Genomic DNA, 22,760 nt, shown 5'->3' with positions numbered 1-22,760 from the left:
TTTCATAACGGACAATATAGTGCGATTTTTATTGTTTTTAGATGTTCGAAAATACATTTATACAAGTGAGAGTGTTGCCTGGCAATAGGAGAGTAGCGTTGCGGTGTTGCACGCACTGCTTTAGTTAGACTACAGCTTTTTCTGAGAACTTTTGTTTTGGCTTTTGGCTTTTGTTTTTGCGTCACAAGAGACCGCATACGGACATCACGCGTAAACATTATGAGAAGCGTGCTAGCCAGACAGGATTTAAACTATGCTGGCTAAAGACCTAAAAGTTTGTTAACCCCTTAACCGCTGCCTGCATCTGGGTTCTCTTCCTTGTCACTCCCCTGGCCGTGACATGTACGTTGTAATTTAACTTTAGAGTAAAAATGCACATTTTTGGTAAATCACTAGAATTTGCTGAGTTTCTTCGTGCTATTAGCATGTACGGTATTCGGCTATATCATGTATTTGCTAATTTTACGAGTCCTGTTACTTTCAGTCTTGTTACTTATATAAAGAGTACTGCATCCATCTTCCACTTATAAACCTTGTAAAAAATGAAATTAAGTTACTTGAGATGGACCAATATTCATTTTCAATAGTTAAGTATGTGTGTTGTTAAAACAAGCAATACGCACCCATTCGATGGAATGGCCCTTAAACTATGCAAAATGTTTACACAAATGGCAAAAATGACAAATTGTAATGAAAGATCATTTCAAAATGTACTATAGTAATTTATTATCAGCATATAGGACCCAAAAACATACATGTGACAAAACAAGCCCCCACCATCCTATACATTGAGTGCATTTTTTCCAACATCTAAAAGTAGATCAATATAAATGCTTTTCTTTACACAGACACAGCTGTTATATTCATATGGTTGTAGATCAAAATACTCTATATGTGTTATTGATTTCACTCAAAAAACATCAACGGGCTCCCACATAAAACATCTGTACACACAGATGGAAGCTTTTGATATACTGTATGTCTTGTTTACGTGAGATATGAAGAGCTATTTAGAGAGAGACAGATACAATTTGCAATTATTTTGCATTTGTTTTTGCAAAGGCAAGTTGAATTGTTTTATTCTTCTGATGAATGACTGATTTAAACCTTGTAATAAACCTTCAGATACGATTTGACAGTGATTCAGAATCAGATCAGAATGATATCACAGCGACACATTGACAGTGAATATTGACTCATCTAAGTTTTTGCCGGAGGGCGGGACAGACAGCTGCTTAGTCCGACACATGGATGTCTGTGATGTAACATGGTTGAGAAATGCAGAGAAACAGCTGTACATTTTACTAGCATGCGGCATGGGAAAAACAATATATGCTAGGACGTGTTCAAAAACGCAGACAGTCAAATAATGTGTTTTTGTTTGTTTATCCGTAAACTGTAGCCCGCAAGCAGATCTGAAGCAGACGAGCAGGGAAATCTAATGTTCAGCTTTCTCCAGGTATTATAAACTTCTCTCTGACTTTCATCAATGACCACTTTGTGTTGCTTTCTTCTCGCTCTGTATATAAATAAAAAGGGCCTACTGTCATTAATAATGTAATAAAACCTGAATGATTCATTGACACTCATATTCATTTTCAGTTAGAATTGCTCTAAAAAATCATTAACAACATTCTTGCCTTCATTTCTCTGACTTTGAGCAACTGGCCTCTGAGTGCATATTTGATTCACACAGCAAGAAGGGAAAGTAAAAACAGTCACTCTTTATGGTTGATGTGTATGACTTTTTCAATGACTGATTCATTGCGTTTTACCTTAGCGAATTTGCAAAGTGAATACGCAACAAAATGCATCTAGTGGCCAGAACATCCTCATATCCAACTATGTAAACCTTATTAATTTGCCCCTGTGCAAAAATATATTTTCCTTTATAGTAACTGTCAATATTAAATGATCTATTTACAGCGGCAGAAAAAATTATGAGACCATTTCAAAATAATTTTCAGTTTATAGGTACGTGTTTAGGCTAAATCAGGGGTCGGCAACCCGTGGCTCCTCTGCCCCCCTGCTGCTGCTCCCTGCAGTCTTTATAAGGCCCTGTTTATGCCTGGTATTAAGATGTGTTTTGGTCCATCGGATCACAAGTGGACGAAAGAGGCCATACTCATTTACACCCTCTACTGTAATCCGTCTATTTGGTCCACTTTTGACCATTCTGTCCTGATTTCTTCAAGAAATATCTGAAAAAGCAAATACATTTGTAAATGTGTATGCTTTTTCAGATATTTCATTCGAATAGACAAAATAAGTGCATGCAATGTAGGCTACGTATGAGCGCAAATAAAGATGACAGAAGAAACATACAGAGCAGAACACTGTATGCGTGTGTTAGAAATGGAATGGTGAGAAAACATTCTGCTTGGTACATTTTTCGTCTTTAACAAACAAGACTTTAATAAATAGACCAAAACAAAAACCCACGATGGGGTAGCAAGGACAGGACTAAATGATAAGACAGAACAAAACACTACCCACGTGGGGGCAAAAACAGGAGAACAAGAAACTAAATAAACAACACGACTGGCACTGAACTAAATAAACACAGCAACAAGACAGGGTAATTTAGACAAGGCTAGGAATACTTCACCAGGTTGTTGCACACGGCAAGACAGACAAGGCGTAGAAGCAAAACGAACGAGCACAGGACAGCAGACACAATAAGGGAACTAACAAAGAAGATAACAATGGGCAGGTGTGGGGAATGAGACACAGGCGGGAAGCTAAAGGAGGAAACGAGAGGGGAAGGGCCAAAGACGAGACCGGAGAGAGCGCATGTTATGTCAGAACCAACAATAACATGCCTCTCTCCACACAAAACATGAGGCTCTGTCATGATCCTGCCACCAGACCAAGAAAGACATGACATGATGAGGCAGAATCATGACAGTACATCTATGAAATAATTCAGGAGACAGTATTTTCAAAACGACGCTCCCAGTGGTCATTACAATATCATCAAATGTGTAAAAAAGAAAATGAGAGAACTTACCTTTGCTCTTCAAAAGATCCAAATGATGCAATTTCCTGTAAAAAAACTGAATTATAGAAATTCCCCAGTTTTAAGAGGGGGGGTTGATTAGGGTAACAGGACTGAGTGAAAACCTGTGGACACAACCAAAATTGTGTTTTTTATCTAAGATATTATATATATTTTTTAAATAAATGTGTTTGAAGCAAAAGTGAGATATGGGTACACAATGCAATTTTTTTTTTTTAAAGATTTTAATCATTATATTTTATAGTGTAGTGTTGGAGATGGGGACAAGCAATAAATGCTATTTTTCAGTGTTTTAGGTAGTTTGTATCTTTTAAATGTTGCAGCTGAAATTTGCAGTTAGATAAGTATGTAGGACATTTTGCTTAATAATCAAATGTATTTTTGTACATTTTACTTTTCATGCATATTTATACATATAAAGTCCTGGGGACAGAAATGTTCAATTAAATTAAATTATACTGCTAAACTTTTGAGAATTTGTATTTGCCAGTGGCAACACAGATCGTAAATGCCCAATATTTTGTGTTGCATGCATGCAGTTCTTTAAGACATAACAAAAAGTCTTTGGGATGTGCTAATCATGCTGTGTATTGTCTCAACAATGACATTAAGGTAACATTTTTCCATTTCCAGTTTCCAAAGAACGAAATGTCCATGCAGTGTGTTCTGCTAAAATCACACACGTATACATATTAAAACATGCATAAGCAAACGCTTGTTCACTGACCTTGAATGAGGTGAGGTCATGCTTATCTCTGGGCGATCCATATGGCTCCAGCCCTGCAGGGGTCGGCCTCGGGTCAATGTCACATGAGTGAATAAAAGACAAATGAAAATGAGGACAAATGAAACAGAACTTTAAGAAAAATAATCAGTGTTCGAATTATGTACAAGTACAAGCATCTGACCACATCACATGAATAAACATCCTTAAAATGTTGATGATCCATTAAAAGAGATCCACATGAGGGAGAGATTGAAATACATATTTCTTTATTTTTTGCAGTGACCATGCTATTAATCTTGCCGCTAGATTTTTTTATTTTGCATTGTGAATTTTTTGTTCACAAAAACAAATTTCTTAAGATTTTGCCTAGGTTTGTTGTTTCTTGCTGATATTTAGCTTATTGTAAAATCTCTTAAGCTTATTGATAACAAGAATAACACGTTTTTCAAACTTGTTTTTACTAATTTATTAAGATTTTCCTTTCCTTCTATTTTCCTTTTTTATTTATTTATTTTCTTGTCCTTTGGTTCTTGTTCTTTATTTTATTGTAATGCAGTGCTGTACCCTTTTTTTTGGAATATTAATAAAAAACTGCTAGGAGCGAGTGAGGGAGAGGTTGCGTCAAAGTCAATAGTGTCTGTCTGTACAGTGCTGCCAAATGCAGATGAGCGTTTTAAACGTGATTCATCTCCAGATAACGTAGATCAAGTACATGAAAATAATCCATATGAACCATTAATGCAGAATAAGAAAAACTAATGCCGTCCCTTTGGGTGAGAGCAGATGTATACCCTTCTCGTCAAAGTCGGAGCTCGTGTTTCCAGAATGGAGCGCAAAATAATCTCTGGGGAATGCAAACGTTTTCTGAGGGAAAGACAAATACTTTTAGGGAAACACAAACGTTTTGCAAAGCAAAGCAATTTTCTTGGGGAGAGCAAAATATTTAAAATATTTTTTTCCTATTTCCTATTTTTCTCACCACCAGTATGTCCCTTAGTGGCTCAGTACCGTCGCATCTCTTTTGACAATGTGATATAACATCGTACATAGAGAAAGACTTGAATATTAAAATTAAAGTTACTGTTGAGTTTTAAGATAAACGCTTTCAATATGGGAGGATCTGCACCTTGCAAGTGTCTCTCAGCACGACATCTCTGTCCGTACATTTCTTCATTGAACACTATGTGGCGCGCTTGAGCATGCATGGATTTTTCAGATAAGAATGACCTTTTAATTTGCGTCTTATGAATTTTGGACAAACAAGGGACAAAACAGTGTTTTGTTTTAGCGTGATGATTTGACAAAAAATTATATGGGGCTTTTAGTAGTCTAGTTTTAATGAGAAACCAGGGGACCCCCAAGTTCATTATTTTAGACTTTACGAGGGGCCCCTTAAGGGCCCCAGCCCCTCCTCAATTCGAACCCTGAAAATAAGTCCTTGTGCACATGTCCTTGTTGATTTTGTTGTCAAGATGAAGATCTTTTTCATACACTCACAATTATTTGAGGATTATTTGCAACCTAGCGTTTGGTTAAAAAGGGACAAACCCAACTGTTGGGTTAAATTAACCCCCCCCAAAAAAATATTTTTGACTTAACATCATAAAACAACCCAGCATTGGCGAATTTATAACCCAACGGTTGGGTTTGTCCCTTTTTCACCCAACGCTGGGTTGAAAATAACCCAGTATTTTTATTGCGAAAAGAAGAATAAGCCTAATAAATTATTTGTGCATAACAAAATGAATATTCATGAGGTAAGTCTATGCAAAATCGTCCCCACTTCTTTTCAAAACACATTATAGTGTACGGTGTGCACAAGACGACTGGACCGTGGGTGGCTGTAGCTGTACAGCTATTTCACATTCAGAATGTAAAGAGAAAAAGAGAAAGATGAAACAATATATTGGGAAAAAGATGGCATTTTACATTGCGAAAGTGCGTGTCAGTGAGTTCCAAAAAACCTCTCAAGAATCTGACAAGTCATCAGAGATTGAAGTGACAGACAAGAGATGAAAGAGATGGATGGAGAGATATTAGAAGATGAGACACAAATACATGCACTGAAGCATGCGATTCCGAGCTCTCGTTTTTCTCATTTCATCTCATTCAATTCATCTATGACAGAGAGGGGGATTCAATCTTCTTACGAAACCATAACTGACAGTCAGTCAGACAACATGACCCAGCTGGCTCTAAGGAAGATCTTCAAGAAGAACCAAAGCAGATGACCCACTTAGAATGGGACCCCCTTTCCTTCACTAAACCATCCCCTAAATTTTCTTTATTTCGCTGCATTCGACCCACTTGTGAGAATGCTATGAATGTCATGATCAAATGCCAAATAAGTTCTTCATCATATCAGATGATGACATTTCTTAGGAAACCGCACAAATGACAAAGTGTAACAGGTCTGACATGCATTTAGCATAATAAGACTCGTAGGTCTCTATGTAGGGATTATGTTTGGGTTAAACCGCCTACTTCTATTTTAAGACGTTCCCGTAAAACCTTTCTGGGTCGTGTTGAAGTGTGCTCCAAGACTTGGGGATGTCAGATCGAGGGTTTGTCACAGTCATGACACACACATACACACACACACACACACACTTTGACCGTGTGTAAGATTCACAACGCCTCCACAGAGGTCACACCTCCCAGAGTGACAGCGCTAGCTAGAGAGAGCCAAGCCACAGCATGAATCAGTGCATGAGTGTGTAACAGGGTTGACTTTAAAGGGAGACGAAACATCAGATTGCAATGATGAAAATGTGTACAGGTTGATCTCGGATAACAGAGACATGGATTGGAAAGGTGTACAAAATCTAGTTCAAAATCTACTGAACACTGACTCATTCTTTATAATTCCGCATTATGGAATAATTCATCGAATCTATGAAATGAATCTATAAGGTAGTATGGGAAATGCTATGAAGTTAAATGTTTAACAAATCAAAGGTCCCAGACAGCACTAAAGATCTGGAAAACCTCTGCTTTGTAAAAAAACATCTAATAAACGTAGGAAAAGCAGTTTAACATATTCTAAATCATAGACATTAGATATCTTCTAAATGCCTATGACATCTGACAGAAAATGTCTCAGAGATGCATTGCAAATGCAAACACTCAAAAAATATGTGTAAGTAAATACAGACATCAAATAAACGTCTCTGAGATGTGCTATCAGAGATGTGTATCAACAATTATTTTCTTTGATTTATTATTTTAGTTGTACTAAGGGTTTTCCTTTTTACCAATAAATCAATCACAGAATCTCTTGTTTCAGTAGGATTTAATGGTGTTCTGTTGGTTTCCATCCGCCAAATAACATCCCACCAACAGAGCCCAACACATAACCAGTACAGACCCAAAGAGAACATGACGGTTCCTATTAAAAGCACTGCAATTCCCATTATAATCAATCTATTAGAATATCTGTTGTTTTCTATTGTTTTTTTTTCAGAAGTTTGAGAAATAAGGAAGTTCTGCAGTGTAATTTTTGTTGAACAGTCTGTGTTTAAAACTGACAACAAACAAGCCAGAGCAGGTGAAGTCTCTCTAATACGCTGAGATTTCATTACTGAGCTCAAATAGATGATGAAGTGATGTGTTTCGTACCCGTGTTGCCTCTTCCAGCTTCTGTTTGTGTGAATCATTTTGCCGCAGATCTGGAAGCACCACAGAGGCTGAACTGAGTAATCAGGAAAACGGAGGCGTTTTACTGTGTGACTGCGCCATCTTGTGTTTTCTAGTAGTAGTACACGGCTCAGATGCCACTTTTGCGCCTGCGTGTTGTGTATTTCGTTTTATTGCAACTGATTATTAGTTTTATGTGCATTATCTGAATGATAGTTATTATAGTTTTGATTTTAGCTTTATTTAGTTTTATTAATATTCAAAATGAGTTTTTATTTTTTGATGTTTAGTTTTTATGTTAATTTAAGTTAAAATGTTATGCTTTTGTCATTTTATGACTTTTATTTATTTTGTATGTTGCCATATACGATTAATATTTTTTTATTTTAGTTTTTTTTCAGTTCATTTCGGTTCATTTTTGAGGCAACATTTCAGTTTTTCCTTTAGTTAAGATTTTCCAATCATTTTTAGGTCAGTGTTTTATTTGATTTCAATGAACAGACACGTCTTCTAGTTTTAATTTTAGTAAACTAAAATAACCTTGATCTGAATTTAATATCTTTCTCTTGGTAGGAGTCATTATATTTTTATTCATAATGTTGGTGGTTTTAATACCAAATACCATTATTATTTATCTCATATATCGATTTATTACACGGCTCATTTGAATGCTTGATTCTGATTGGCCAGACGCGACATTCCAACCGCTCAAAACTAATAACACCCTGCAACCCGGATGCTGCAAATCATTTTGAGAGGGGCAGTTTAATATTACACAAAAATGTATTATAAATATGTCTTTTAATAACATATATGACATTATATTTACAAATGATTAAACCAATTTGCCTGTTCGTGACGTTTGAACGTCGTTTCTTACATTAAAACCGAAACTAAACGGCTTTTCCTCGCGGAAGGTCTGCATTCGGTAAAAATGAGCTAATAAAATATTTCAAGTTCACATGTTATGTCCAGTTCTTTTCTCATGTGGCAAGTAGCCGTGTAATAAGCCGGATAATGTACAAGCAGCCGGTTGTTATCGCGAAATAAGCCCCTGCTTATTTCTGCGATAACAACCGGCTGCATGTACATTATCCCTTACATGCCGGTTTTTAATTTTTTTTACTTGAAGTCATTTTATATTTTACTCTTTTATTCATTTAATTATCATGTGTCTTGCTGTTGTATTTTGATGTGTGTACTCTGGGCTTCATTCATACCAAGAAAATTCATTTTGTATGCATTCACACTTGGTGATAAAGCTCTTTCTGATACGTATTGTTTGGTTATCTTTTACAATTGTTTTAAGTTTATTTAGTTTCTATTAGGTTAAACTAAATAGATTTTTTTAATTCTGAAAAACACATCAGAACTGTCAAAGTTGTATTGATTTTTAAAAAACACTATTAAAAATACTGTAAAAAAATGTTGGACACAAATAAGAACACATCCCACTGTTTAATGCTGGTTATCTTTAATGAGAAGACTTCCATTAAAATATAAGTTTAAAAATAATTCAGTGCAGACGAGGGATTGCAACAATAAAATGAGCAGGTACAACATGAAACCAACAAAACAATACTCTCTGAATGAAACATACACACAACATACAAACATTTTCACTTGTGCCAAATAAACAGATTGAAATAAGGAGTATGTTAATAAATATCAATAGCAAAGCAACACGTCCATCCAAAATATAATATAATATCTTGACAGAAGCAGCAAACCTTCCTTTCACACTAATAAAAACTGTATTTGTTTCATAAAGTGTATATACTGTAATAGCATTCAGCTGGATAAATACAGAAGGGAGGAGGACATCCACAGATTAATTTTACTCGACAGAGTTATGATAAAAATGTTTCCTGTGCCCAAACTAGCATGATAAAGGCACAGATATGTACATTTCTCTGGATATTTAGGGCAAATGTATCAGTCATCTGAAAGAGTGCTAATCTGGGAATCCGACAATCATTTCAATCATGTTCAATAAGTATTTCACAGCAAAATATTATGCAAGACAGCCACATAGAACATATGTGCTTTTTTGTTATTAATTAAGTCATTTAGTTCAAATAAATAAACATTAGATGTTAAAAATTAAATTATTAGTCTTCTTTTGGCTTGACACTATTAATACATATAAATAAATGCAGGTTGTTGGGGAAAAACAACATTAATAAAGCATGATTTAAGGGGAATCAAAACAAGAGGGGAAAAAGTTGAATTGTCATTGAAAGTCAACTGAAAACTACAACAACTGACCTTTGCATGTGGTGGGCTGTAGAGATGCAAAAAAAGACACACAATAAAATAAAAACCATGGAAACTGAGAAGTCAATACTGCAAAAATATGCACCATCAGTGGTTTGGAAGGGTGACCCATAGGCTTGTGCATAAAACACATTTTAAACAAAACAGGAATGTCTTAGAATATTTGATCAACTATGAATGTTTAGATACAGTACATATTGGATTTTATTCATTAAGGAATACTCTCATGATGTATAAATATTTGTATATACAATGTAAATATTTGTCAACATTGTAATTTATGTTGGTGAAGATCGGCTGGTAGAGTATGGCACTAGCAATGCCAAAGTCGTAGGTTTGATCCCCATGGAATACACAAACTGATAGAATGTATAGCTTTGGATGAAAGTGTACACCAAATGCATAATGTAATTCTCTATTAATGAGGTTTCTGAGCCAACCTTCATTTACAACAGGCCAAATGTGTGTGTATAAACAACATGTGTGTGTGAATTGTTGCGTGTGTGTGATCAAAAGATGATCTAACTATGATTCTTTTGGCTGCTTATCACGTTCCCACCGGGAGGGGCAATGTGTATCGAGTCCAGGATTGGCCGCAGCACCTGGCCAAATGGCCTGAGAGAGAAAAAACAAAGAAAAAAAAAAAGAGCGAGAGAAAGAGAGGGAGCGTCAAGTCCTGCGAAAACTGTGAAAATCACAGATCTTCGTACATAAATTTTCAGCTTTTGAAATGTGACAGATGCAAATTGAGACAGCATTACAGTTATACAATAACAAACAGAACCTCACAAAAACATGTTCAGATCCAGATATATAAACAGTTAAAGCCTGCAATGTTAAGTTTTTTCTTTGCGTGGATTTAATGTACACTAAATAGAAACTAATGAGAAAGAATTACAGAAGGAAAGCATCTGTGTGTCTATGACCGTGTGTTTAGTATACTCACGTGGATAGCACCTCGGAGGGCAGATCTGTGATATAGGTGGGAATTTTATTGCCAGTCAGAAACTGGGCCACCTCATTAGTGAATGTGTTACAATTGTGTTCAAACAATCTGTACTTGTCCCCACTGCAGAAACAGATATAGAGAAAGAGATTTCAAACTTTCAAACTTCTGCAATTGGAAAAATGTGAATACTGCTTTTATTTGAAATAAACACTAGTCAAAGACACACAAACCTGTATGTTGTCTCTCCAAGAGAGGACAAATAGTCCATAAATATCTCTTCCGTCACCTCTGTATTACCTAACTCAACCACTGTATCTGGAGGTCCAAGCATCGTCCCGCCCTGTAACACACATACTGTACATGCTATAGCTCATGGTGTGCTTGTAGGCACCCCAAAACATTGCACACGTCTCTTATTCCTAAAAGAAATTGGTCAAAAACAATCTGTCAATATCCTCCATTCAAAGCCCGTCGTGTATGGCCATGGGCAATGTTAGCATATTTCAAAAAGCCTGGTAATATTCTGTACAGGGCTTTGAGGTGCTAAAAGTGTTGCTGTGTGCTGTAACTTTACCGGTGGGCAACTAGAGATCCCAGCACCACCGTAGAAGAATTCTTCTCCATACACCACTACAGATGTGTGCCTGCATTTAAATGTATTCACATAAAGACGACATAAAGAAAAAACATACAGCTATAATACTACATACACATTATGTAATTATATGCTGCATAATAATTGATTTCAATGTAATAAAACATATGTCACTTTAATCATAACATTTTAAATTCCTAAATAATTATTAATAGAATTACACATTATTAATTACGTATTTAAAGCAACCTACCAAATCCCATCTAGCTGTTTCCCTGTTGAGAAAAATAAAATTAAAATAATACAAATAATGGAAAATCTAGTAGCTAGGAAAAAAAGTTGTAATATTTGAATATTAATAATAACATATGTTATTAAGTATAGTGCAACAGAATATCGCTTTTGATACTGAAAAGGCTTTGAAACATTTTTAGAGTTATTTTTTTCGCTCTGCCATCATAATAATTAGAGAATAACATCATGTTCGTATTCTTTTTGTAACGCATGACATTTTTTATAAAACACTACAATCAGTTTATCCTTAATAAATGGACATTTTGAGGGCATGGGAATGCATTTTGCGTCCTCCAGTCAACTGTGCATCATCCCCGGCCTACATTTACCCACAGTCGAGGCCACCAAGGCCCAGGCGCGATTTATAAATCTTACTAAAGCGAAGGATTAATTATTCAAATCTCTCAGCCAAGCCTGTGTAATCGGATGGTAACAACAAAACGTCACCACAACATAATGAATATCCAAATATTAAGTAGCCTTCATCATAATGTAGCCAATCAACATCAACGTTACCTTATCCATGTTCTTACGAAGCAACAACGCCCACTTAACGCGCTCATGAACCTTCTTCATAGTAGGATTGTTAATTTCTCGACTCTTAGCTGCAGCGATCTCTAGCATCACTTACCTAACATTATCGGGCTGAGTTGTCGTGCCATCCCCCTCGACAAATCATAAATAAAGAGCTGCACTCCAAACGTCGAGTCGTTTTGATCCATGTCTGCGCTGAGTTGAATCCGGGTGGATTCTCAAGCCTGCCTTGAGGTAATAACGTAACCGGTTTACGATGTTCAAATGGTCACGACGGTCTAAAATCTCGATTCTGCAATATTCTTGCAAATCTATGATTTTTGTGAATCAAGAGCGTTAAGAATGCTGCATAAAATAAAAGGCAAAGATATTTGAAAAGGCCGGCAAGACAAATAGCCTCTGCCTTTCCAAGCCGCGATAAAGAAATGCATTAAGTTAACGGCGTAAGCAACAGCACCATCTAGTGTACATTCAAGTTATTGTTTTTTTTAGATTTAGATTTTAGATTTAGATTCAATTTATTGTCATTGCACATGTACGAAGGTACAAGGCAACGAAATGTGACCTCTGCATTTAACCCATCCAGTGTGTAGTGAACACACGTACCCCCGGAGCAGTGGGCAGCTATCACTGCAGCGCCCGGGGAGCAAGTAGGGGTAAGGTGCCTTGCTCAAGGGCACCTCAGTTGTTACCCGCCGGCCCTGGGAATCGAACCGGCAACCGAGTCCGACTCTCTAACCATTAGGCCACAACTGCCTAATATTTATCTCCTGTTGTATGAAATAACTGTTATTTTAGGTTTGGTATCTTTGAACTATCTTTAGTTGTAGTAGAAGTGCAACTTAAATTTCTATTTAAACGACTTGCATTGTTTTGTAGCCCCAATTTGAGATTTATTTTCACTGTACCCAGCAAGCAATAGCCTTCATTTCTCCGTCTCGGTTAACTACCCAGCTAACAATTTTTGGTTCCCAGAACGTTCCCCTAACGTTAGTTATTGGTTCCCAGAACGTTCTTTGCTAAGGTTCGTTTTTTAAACAGCACTATACCATTTCTAATCTCCACGAAAGTTTTCTTTACGGAAATAGAACGTTAGTACGGTGCGGAGCCCGTCTGGTCACCCCTCGGAGAAAAAAAAACAAGACCCGCAAATCCGTGGCCAGTTTTGTAATTCGTTCCCTCAGTTTAAAAATCCGTTCTCACAGATTCTAAAACTGTTCCCACAGTTTACAAAACCGTGCTCTTGGATTAATAAACTGTACCCACGAGTTTACAATCCGTGCTCTCGGTTTTGTAAACCGTCCCCTCAGTTTTTGAAATCTGTACCCACAAATTCATAATCTGTGCCCACGCTTTCGCAATCCGTGCGCACAGTTTTACAAACTGTAGCCTACTCGCGGAATTGAAGCCTCTGTCTGTCAACAGAACAAGCTCCTACAGGAACATTAACCAATATTGTATACGGTTTTATTTTATATTATATTATAAATTGTCTTAATGTGTTTACACACGAGCGCGTGGGTCTTGTTTTTTTTCTCCGAGGGGTGACCAGACGGGTTTAATTATTTTTTATTTAAAAACGCACAGATTTGAGAGTAAACTTATATTGGTTCCCAGAACGTTCCCCTAACGTTAGTTATTGGTTCGCAGAACGTTCTTTTCTAAGGTTCGTTTTTGATTCTCCACGAAAGTTTTCTTTACAGAAATAGAACGTTAGTTTCTGGTTCCCATAACGTTATATGGAAACCAAAAACTAACCTTAAAGAAACCATGAAACTTACGTTTTATTTCCGTAAAGACAACCAAAAACAAACCTTAAAAAGACTTTCTGGGAACCAGAAACTAACGTTTGGGGAACGTTAGAACGATAGCCTAAAATATTTTTCTCGGGTCCCCCGCATCAGTTATGAGTACATCCATGCTGTGTTTTTATCCATCGCTTATCTAATCTTATTAAAATAAGTCAAATACATCATCCCACAATATGGAGGATCAATGCATTAGATTCTTCTATTAGCCTAATAATTCATTTTTCATTACTGAAGTAGCCAAATTTTCGATTTAAACAGCACTATCCATTTCTATTAAACCACACTGTGTGTACTAAAGAAATACACATGGATTTGTGATATATTTTGGTATTTTCATTTAGCTTAACTAGTTTATTATTTTTCAGCCATAAGGGCACATTTATTAATTGAATTTGGTCAGTATAACATATATTAATATGATCTTAATTTCTGTATTACATGACACTGAAGTTGACCAGTTTTGACCATTTTTACCATAAAAAACAAAAAAAATAATCATCAGGGAACGTCATTTTCTGGTTGCAATAAAATAACCAAAAAATAACTACCAGAAAACGTTATTTTCTGGTTGCAAAAAATAATCAATAAATAACTCAACTCAACTCAACTTTATTTATATAGCGCTTTTACAATTTTCATTGTTACAAAGCAGCTGCACATGAGACACATTGACTACAAGCAAAACAATCAAAGTTGTACCTGCAAAAACAAGAAAAGTTTGAAAACACAGAAGACAGACACACCCACACACAGAACACGCACACGCACCAACACACACAGACACAGAGACACACACACACACGGATGCGCACGCACACACATACAACACACACACACACACACACACACACACGTACGTACACAGACAAGTACGCACACACACACACGCTCAGTGAGAGCACACATTTAGGATAAAGGAGAGAGAAGCACAGGTCAAATATAACAGATAATAAATTCCTATATGCAATATTAATTAAGTAAAACTTTAAAATTCTAAAGCAGCCCCCCCGGTCAGGCAGATAGTGCAAAAACAGTATGCAAACGGTGGCGAGGAACCCAAAACTCTAATCGAGAAAAAAAACCTCAGGAGAACCCAGGCGCAACCAGGGGATTCCAGTTCCCCTCTGGCAAAAGCTGCTGCCTCTGCACAAGCTCCAGAGAACTTGCACAACAAGGCTAAATAAAATAAATAAACTTAATAATAAAATAAATTATAGTTTAACCATCAGGGAACGTTATTTTCTGGTTATTTTTTAAAAAAAATCAGGGAACGTTACGGTCTGGTTATTTTCTGGTTGCAAAAATAACCAAAAAATATCAATTAGGGAACGTTATTTTCTGGTTATTTAAAAAAAACCTGCAACGTTCTGGGAACGTTATTTTCTAAATAAAACCTGAAAAGAACGTTCTTATAACGTTATTGTTTGGTTCCCCGAAAATTAACCAAAAACTAACGTTAGGTGAACCTTCTGTGTTTCCTGGTAGACGAGATATAGTCCGGCTATTAATAACCTACTTCTAGCCAAAATAATCTTAAATTTGGTTACATGTCGTTTTAGCCTAAATAACTTGTATGATGTATGATATTCCATCATGTAAGAAAAGTCAACAATGATTAAAATGTGCATGGTTTCATTTCTTTGACATGTTCTAAGACTGTGCGTAGCCACGATTTAGTTCGTATTCAGATCGGCTATTTGTAGCCAGCTTAGTCAAGACATGGTTCATTGTCGTTTTTGGCCAGTCAGTGCAGAGATTGTTGATGTATATCTCATCATGTTCAATGTGTGAATAATATCAGCAATATGCTTTTAGTCCACCCTGCGAAATCGAGGCAATTTAGTCTAATTTCAACGGTTTGCTTTTAGCCCTGATTCAGACCAGCAATGAGTGTAGCCAAAAAGAGTTAAAATTGTTTGTTATGACATCATCAAGTAAAAATGTAAAACATTTGAATTATACATAATTTATATTATATTTGCCCAAATATATTATAGCCCAAATTTTGCCTTGATTTAGACAAGACGTCAGGGTTGTGTTTGGACGGCTATTGGGCGTCTTTTAGACAAGAAATTGCTTGCTGGGTATTGTCATCCCTATTCTTATTCCCTACCCAGCTAGCACAAAGATCTGGAGATCTGGAAAACATCTGCTATGCTAAACATCTTATAAAGAGCAGTTTTACATCCAATCTAAAGACTTAAAAAACGATGCTTTGTTGAATCAGCGTATATTTCCTGTCACGTCTACCTAATTATAGAAATTGTTCCACTTTTCTACATTTTCTGCTGCGGACGTTAGTGGACTGTATTACATTATGGTAAGTGTGTTGTTGAACAGGTATAATTACTACAGTTTTGTTGGTAGCTGAAATCATGATCAAATAAACCGCAATTGTTTAAGAGTAACAGGAGAGGGGTGGGCGACGTGCGGGAAAGTTCGGGAATGATGCGCTGGGATTCTCTAGAAATCTGTTGTGCTTTTCTGTGGAATTCTGCTGGCGCTGATTCCGGGCAGGACTTGCCATTCGCTATCAGAGCACAGTACACTGTATTTCTCGGAAATGTATGTTATTGTGTAGGCTACGTTTTGGTTACACTTCTTTTTTTTAGCAGATTGCTGTCTAGGTCTTTACATCCACCCCTGCACGCGTCACCGACATTTACGTATAGCTTAAAAGTGACTCATCGCACTAATGCGCCGTTATCGCGTAGGGAAAGACCACCTTTTCCCGTCTTTCATTTCCATTTCTTGGCAAAAACAGTCGCGCTCCTTCGGCGGCGCGCGCGAACTCTCGTGGCTACCCGCGTGCGGTGCAGCGCAAAAGGGACGGACAGAGATGGGAGGGCGCGCGTGCGCAGAGCGTAAACGCGCTGGGTAAAGCCAGTGCGTACATGTGTCGCAGATTTTAAAACTCAGAGAGACCTGGAACAGCTGCGGACCCGCTGGTACACAGATAGCACAACTGGCTTTAAAGCAAGAAGATCTCTCTCCGAGTCTCCTCGCAGTAACTGTTACTTAGGCGCTGTTTCATCCCCGAAAGAGAAGGAAAGGACAGAGCCTATAAACTCTATTCGCGTCCTCTGCACTGGATGATCTCATAAACATGGAGCTGATATCAATAGGAGAGCAAGTGTTTGCCGTGGAGTCAATAACGAAAAAAAGGATAAGAAAGGTAAACAACGTAGCCAATGCTTATGAAAAATGCACTTTGTTCTCATCACGAAACGCAATGTATTGTGCATGCCCTGTTACTTTCTGTTTTGAAATGATAAATATCTCCAAAGTGCGGGGACAGTTTTCTTCTGTAGCCAGTTCAGCAATGAGTCACGAGTGAATAATACTTAAGCTTGCATAACATTTCGGAACTTTATCGTTGCATGTCGTGTGCAAACTGCAAAGCATAGCACGACTTTTAACTTGCTCTATTTTTACGCATCTTCTAAAGTTTGCGAATGTTGTACCCTCTGTCTTGAATCGCAAGCGCTGTAGATGGAGGGGGGGCTAAGAACGGAGCGCGTGTCATCATCGCCATCGATGCGCGTTTGGCTCGAAACATCGCAGCGTTTCGTAGCTACGCAGTTTATTTATACGCATGCAGGGTCAAGGGTAGGGGAAGATGATGATGGTTCTGCGCGAAGCACCCGCGTGGTTGTCAAAATAAAACAGCAACGGCAAATAAACAAGATTACAAATTGTTCAAACAGAATATATGTCGTGTTTATTAATAGACCACGCGCAAGCAAGTACCTCCAATTGGTAGGTGTTTTATTTGTTTATTATGATTTTGTGCCCGTTATAAAGCCAGATGTTGGCTGCTGTTGCAACGTACAGTAATAGCAAGTGATGATGGTGATGACTAAGATCATGACTAACACGGCATGTGCACGCGGGTTTCGTTTCGTACGCTCGGGCATGAGGGGGCAAAGACCGTCGCCGCTCCACTCGTTGCACAAAAATGTGAGTTGTTTACGCGTTTCCTTGGCCCCACCTATTTCCATCCCGTGAACGTTCCTGAAACCCGCTTTTTAAAGGCACTCACGAACTCACCCTAATGTGACATCACGCAGCGCTGCCGTTTTTATCCGAAATATTCTTCCCTGTCAAAACACTACTCAGCGCTCACAACTTAAAGAGACAGGCGCGCTTTGCAAATCCCCAGCATGCGCATCACGGATGTAGAATAGTGACGTATTTCTCCCTCTGAACTTTTAAAGTGAACGTGATCTTTTTTCGTCCCTGTCATTTCAGGGAAATGTGGAATATCTGCTGAAGTGGCAAGGATGGTCCCCTAAGTAAGTTTCAATAGAAAGTTTATTATTGGTCGTTTTATAAAAGACTATTCTTTTTACACGAACAACATTATGTGCATGCAAATCTCACTTGCCCAGGTCATATTTCACAAAAAATAAGATAATGGAAGAAAAAATGGTTACATAAAGAAGACTGTAAAATAAAAAAGCATGCATGAGAGTTTTAGCTGCATGCTGGTCCAATATTCTGATCTGACTGTCTGTGGGACTGACAGGTACAGCACCTGGGAACCAGAGGAAAACATACTGGACCCTCGTCTTGTCGTCGCCTACGAAGAAAAGTAAGTCATTCTCTGGTTACTAGAGGTTAATGATGGGAAAATGTGACAGAGATTCTTTTTATTGTCACTTTATTTACATTCCTCTTTTTTTAACAGAGAAGAGAAAGAAAGAGCTCTGGCTTATAAGAGAAAAGGGCTGAGACCTCGTCGGATTGTATTGCGGGTATGAGTTTCATCTTCATTTTTTATTTTTGTGAAGCAGTTTCTGTGATATTTGGGGTATTTCAATGTTTATTATTATAAATTATTTAAAAAGCTATAATGCATAAACTATAATGCATAATTTTTTCCTGAAACAATATTTGAGCTTTTGCGATAATGACCTAAGTACCAGGTCCACAACTGTTATATTGATTTGCAGTGTTGGGTGTAACTAGTTACTAAGTAATTAGTTACTGTAATTGAATTACTTTTCCCTTGAAAAAGTTAAGTAAGGCATTACTCTTATTTTTTCTGTAATTTAATTACAGTTACTTCTGATGTAATTCAACTAAATACTGTGTGTAATATATGTGTGTGCAATAGTTGAATTGACATCAAAATTCAAAGTCTAACTTTAATGTATAATTCTCACATTTGTAATACTTTGGTCAGTTAATAATACTACTTTATGTAGTTTTATATTATTTATTTGAATGAATTAAAAGAGCCGTTTCATTTCTATCCTTGAATCACTTAACTAATCAAGGTTGATATAGGATATAGAAAGTAATTAGTAATAAGTAATGACATACTTTTTCAGTATTGTACAGTATTCTAATTACAATATTGAATATGTAATTAGTAACTATTAAGTAACTGCCCAACACTGTTGATTTGTATATCAAATATCAAAGAATCAGATACAGATTCCAATATTTCCAAACATTCCAGTATTTCAAGAAATCGTTTTGTCATCATTTGCTTATTTTCAAACCAAGATGAGATCTCATCTTAAAAAGAGAGAATGTCCATGCTGGTCTATTCTATACAACAAGAGTGGATGGGGACCAGGGACTGACAAGCTGTAAAAGGAGAAAAAATCACCATAGAGTGAAGTCCTGTCCACTATATTTCATATCCAAAGCCATACAATAGATTTATGAGCAACAGACTGAAATTTTAGTTGCTAATTAATAGAAAGACTTAAATTCTACTTTAAAGTCATGGTCACCATGCACTTACATTGTATAGCAAGCACGTTCTGCTATAACTCCTTTTGTGTTCCAAAAAAGCAAAGTCATACATGTTTGAAATGGCATGATGGTGAGTCACTGACCACGTTTACATGGACAACAATAATCCGGTATTAACACGATTAAGACAAAACTCTGATTAAGAATGGACCATGTAAACAGAGCTTTTTGATTATCTTAATCCGTCTAAACTCATAATCGTTGTAAACACAAATCGAGTTAAGACGGGTGGAGTACTCCTATTTTAGTCGCATTATCGAAGTGCGGTATAGACATGTACACACCTTAATCGCACTATTACCGGCGCGTAGGAACTTTCGCGGCACTTTGCGACAGGTTACACACGCGCACGGCAGTGGACAGCCGTTTCGTTTTACGGCAAACAACATGGCTTCAAGCAAGAAAGCACATTTTTGGTCCGAACGGGAAACAAGAAAGATGCCAACAATTCTAGAAAATAAATGAAACACCAAAAACTGTATGTGGTACCATGGCAAAGACGAACTGTTTATTATGGAGGGAACGTCGAACGACGTCGCTTAGGGACGTAATGACGTATGCCATTAATCGAACTGTGTAGTGTAACATGTAAAACGGGAACATGAAAGGTATATTCTTAAAGCAACTCATGTAAACACCTTAATCGTAATATTACCTTACTCAGAATAAGGCAAATAATTTGATTACTGACGTACATGTAAACGTGGTCAATGAAAACCGATTTTAAATTGTTAAGTAAATCTTTATTTTTAGATTCGATGGACTAAAGTGTCCTAGAACCACTGCATTGGATCCGTAAAGCATTTTTATTTGTGACTGTTATTGGATTCAGTGTCCAAATTTTGCATAGCATCCACGGGGGGCTGTACTTGATTCTTTCCTCCTGTGACACAAGAAAAGCATATCAGTGGAGCCTTTTTGCATCATAACATGCAAACAATCAAAACAATTCATAAATATAAAATATACATATAGTAGCATGACAAGTTTTTGCAACCTCTGATAATCCTAACCTCCACCCTAACAGAACATCTACCCAATGGACCTACGAAGTGCCCACAAGGTTCTGGTAAAACCATCTCCAAGAATCCGTCTGTCACTTTCCCGTTCCGTGGAGATTGATCAGATCGGACGGCGCTGTAGAGTGGGCTACCGTCGCATAGAAAAACGCAGGTCCAGAATCACGGATGATGTTAAGCCTTTCCAGCAACTAACAAGAAGCCCAGTTTCTTCAAATGACTCTAGAGAGAAAGAGTGGGATAGAGACGAGGAAAATGAGCAGAAGAAAAAAAGAAAGATGACAAACAATGATGAAAACACAGACGTGAACCAGGACATTCCAAGTGGTAGGTGTTGTGTGGCATCGATACGACAACTGTTGCTAGGATACACTCATAATGTAGCATGTTCAGGGGTCATGAGAGCCTTGTGAAAAATATTGCAAAAAAAATCTGTGTTAAAGCGATGGTGACAAGTGTCTTAATAAGGTGTTTTTCCTGATTTTTTTTGTCAGGCCATGAGCTATCTGAGGGGTACAACTCTTCAACAGAACAAGAACCAATAATCACCGTCAGGAATACTGAGAACTGCCAGTCCAGTTTAGACCACAGTGCGAAGCTGACCGAGGACACTTGCCTCATGACAGGTCCAGTTTTAGGAGCAACAGATGGACTTGAAAACCGTAAAATCACCGAAACACAACTGACCGTCCCAGTCACAAACATTGCAGGGGGTGGCGACTCTGAACGGGTAGCACACGATGCAACAAACACTGACCAATCACTACAAAACAGTACCAACTTAGAAACGAAAGTGGAAGGTGTGCTTGACAAAATACAAAACAGACCTTCGGTTATCGAGGTACATATGAGTGCGAAACAGGAGATGATAAAAGAAACAAGTCAGTCAGACACTCCAGAGGTCGAGGATAAAAAAGAGATGGATGTTGAGGTCACGGAAGAATGTAAAACAACATTACAGGTCCCGACTGACCAGTCACAGGCTTCCTCCACCATCGCAGTGCATCCTGGGAAGGTAATTGTGACTAAGGTAACAATTAATTCCCTGACCGTGACCTTTAAAGAGGCCATGAGCACGGAAGGTTTTTTTAGCGACTGCGCACTTGAGTTGTAAGTTGACAAAGGGACCGTTGCAATAGATTTATGTAAATGCAGACAGGACCAGATCTTCTTAAGTATGTCCTTGTGTCATTGTAGTCAAGTATCTTTTGAAGGAGGACATTTCTGACTTTATTCAGTAATGCTCTAAGTGAAGAGTTCAGTAGCATGTAACAAAACCTTCCACATCTGTACCACTACTTATCCATCAGCAGGAGGTATTGCACTAACAGTGAGGAGGAAAAAACATTTAAGCTCAGAAACAAAACTACTGTTTTATTGCCTTGTCGTGCGACCAACCAGGTGGGAAAGAGAAAGGCCGCCTGGCTTTGTTTTCAGATATTCGTCTGCGCTCTCTTCTGAGGCCTTTGTGCATTTTTAAAGAGACCGTATTGGTTTACAATCACAACTGCTACAGCGGACGCTTTCGTAGAACTTGTTCTGAATCTGAACACAAGTGCGTTAGGTGTTGCTTTAAGCATGGCAGAAATCGAAGCAAAGACTAAATTATATGTTTTGGTCATGGTTGTAGTTGAACATGGCTTGTCAGATTTGTTGTTATACACCTACACTTTCTGCTTGTATTTACAGTTAATAAACTGGAGAAAATGTTGTGGGTGATCTTTCATTTATCTGTAAGTTACAGAATGAGAGGCTAGTAGAGAGACTGGCTTTAAAAAAATAAAAATAATGGATCGGTCTAGCGTGTTAGCCAGTACTAAATTATTACAAAACCAGCTGAATGTACATAATCCATTATTTTTAACCAACAATTTACATTGGTTAAAAGAAGGATCTATGATTTTCCTCATGAAAATACTCTTAGCTATTATATAAGCAACAATTTAAAAGCCTTTCTAAAGCACATTAACTACCTTATTTCACAATGGTACGCTTAAATTAACGATTTATAAACTGAGCCGTCGAACAGGTACAATGTGGTGATTTCAGCGGCATCTAGCGGTGACGTTGCGAATTGCAACCAGCGGCCCGCTCCCCCCTTTTGAAGCACCATGGCGGCTCTCACAGGAC

At 37.5% G+C, this 22,760-nt stretch overlaps 2 protein-coding genes across 4 annotated transcripts; one reads left to right on the top strand and one right to left on the bottom strand.

The window, feature by feature from the left end:
• Positions 1 to 8,838: 8,838 nt before the first annotated feature.
• On the bottom strand, positions 8,839 to 12,478 carry desi1a (desumoylating isopeptidase 1a). Its single transcript, XM_057345906.1, has 6 exons — positions 12,129 to 12,478; positions 11,457 to 11,478; positions 11,183 to 11,252; positions 10,839 to 10,948; positions 10,606 to 10,728; positions 8,839 to 10,274 (listed from the first exon to the last, which is right to left on the bottom strand). Exons 1-6 carry the CDS (start codon positions 12,217 to 12,219, stop codon positions 10,181 to 10,183), a joined length of 510 nt encoding a protein of 169 aa, XP_057201889.1. The 5' UTR covers positions 12,220 to 12,478; the 3' UTR covers positions 8,839 to 10,180.
• Positions 12,479 to 15,081: 2,603 nt separating this feature from the next.
• cbx7a (chromobox homolog 7a) lies at positions 15,082 to 22,342 on the top strand. 3 transcript variants are annotated; one of them, XM_057347132.1, is made up of 6 exons: positions 15,082 to 16,162; positions 18,094 to 18,137; positions 18,371 to 18,436; positions 18,533 to 18,599; positions 20,639 to 20,957; positions 21,125 to 22,342. In XM_057347132.1, the coding sequence occupies exons 1-6, from the start codon at positions 16,160 to 16,162 to the stop codon at positions 21,742 to 21,744; spliced, it is 1,119 nt and encodes a 372-aa protein (XP_057203115.1). In that variant the 5' UTR covers positions 15,082 to 16,159; the 3' UTR covers positions 21,745 to 22,342. The 3 variants fall into 3 exon arrangements, with proteins under 3 accessions (XP_057203115.1, XP_057203114.1, XP_057203113.1); XM_057347131.1 differs by lacking the exon at positions 15,082 to 16,162 and adding an exon at positions 16,192 to 17,017; XM_057347130.1 differs by lacking the exon at positions 15,082 to 16,162 and adding an exon at positions 17,037 to 17,601.
• The last annotated feature ends 418 nt before the right edge of the window (positions 22,343 to 22,760 follow it).

This window comes from Triplophysa rosa, linkage group LG11, assembly GCF_024868665.1.
Source record: "Triplophysa rosa linkage group LG11, Trosa_1v2, whole genome shotgun sequence".
Lineage (NCBI taxonomy): Eukaryota > Metazoa > Chordata > Actinopteri > Cypriniformes > Nemacheilidae > Triplophysa > Triplophysa rosa.
The sequence above is the reverse complement of the archived record's forward strand: the minus strand, read 5'-3'. Positions and strand labels throughout refer to the sequence as shown.

What these genes read in the sequence shown, in the direction of transcription:
- desi1a (XM_057345906.1), bottom strand. Translation starts at nt 12,219, where the DNA reads ATGGATCAAAACGACTCGACGTTTGGAGTGCAGCTCTTTATTTATGAT. An exon ending in CTTGGAGAGACAACATACAG is followed by an intron (nt 10,729 to 10,838) that starts GTTTGTGTGTCT and finishes CTGTTTCTGCAG; the next exon opens with TGGGGACAAGTACAGATTGT. An exon ending in CCCTCCGAGGTGCTATCCAC is followed by an intron (nt 10,275 to 10,605) that starts GTGAGTATACTA and finishes TTTCTCTCTCAG; the next exon opens with GCCATTTGGCCAGGTGCTGC.
- cbx7a (XM_057347130.1), top strand. Translation starts at nt 17,335, where the DNA reads ATGGAGGGGGGGCTAAGAACGGAGCGCGTGTCATCATCGCCATCGATG. An exon ending in TGGCAAGGATGGTCCCCTAA is followed by an intron (nt 18,138 to 18,370) that starts GTAAGTTTCAAT and finishes TGGGACTGACAG; the next exon opens with GTACAGCACCTGGGAACCAG. An exon ending in GTCGTCGCCTACGAAGAAAA is followed by an intron (nt 18,437 to 18,532) that starts GTAAGTCATTCT and finishes TTTTTTTAACAG; the next exon opens with AGAAGAGAAAGAAAGAGCTC.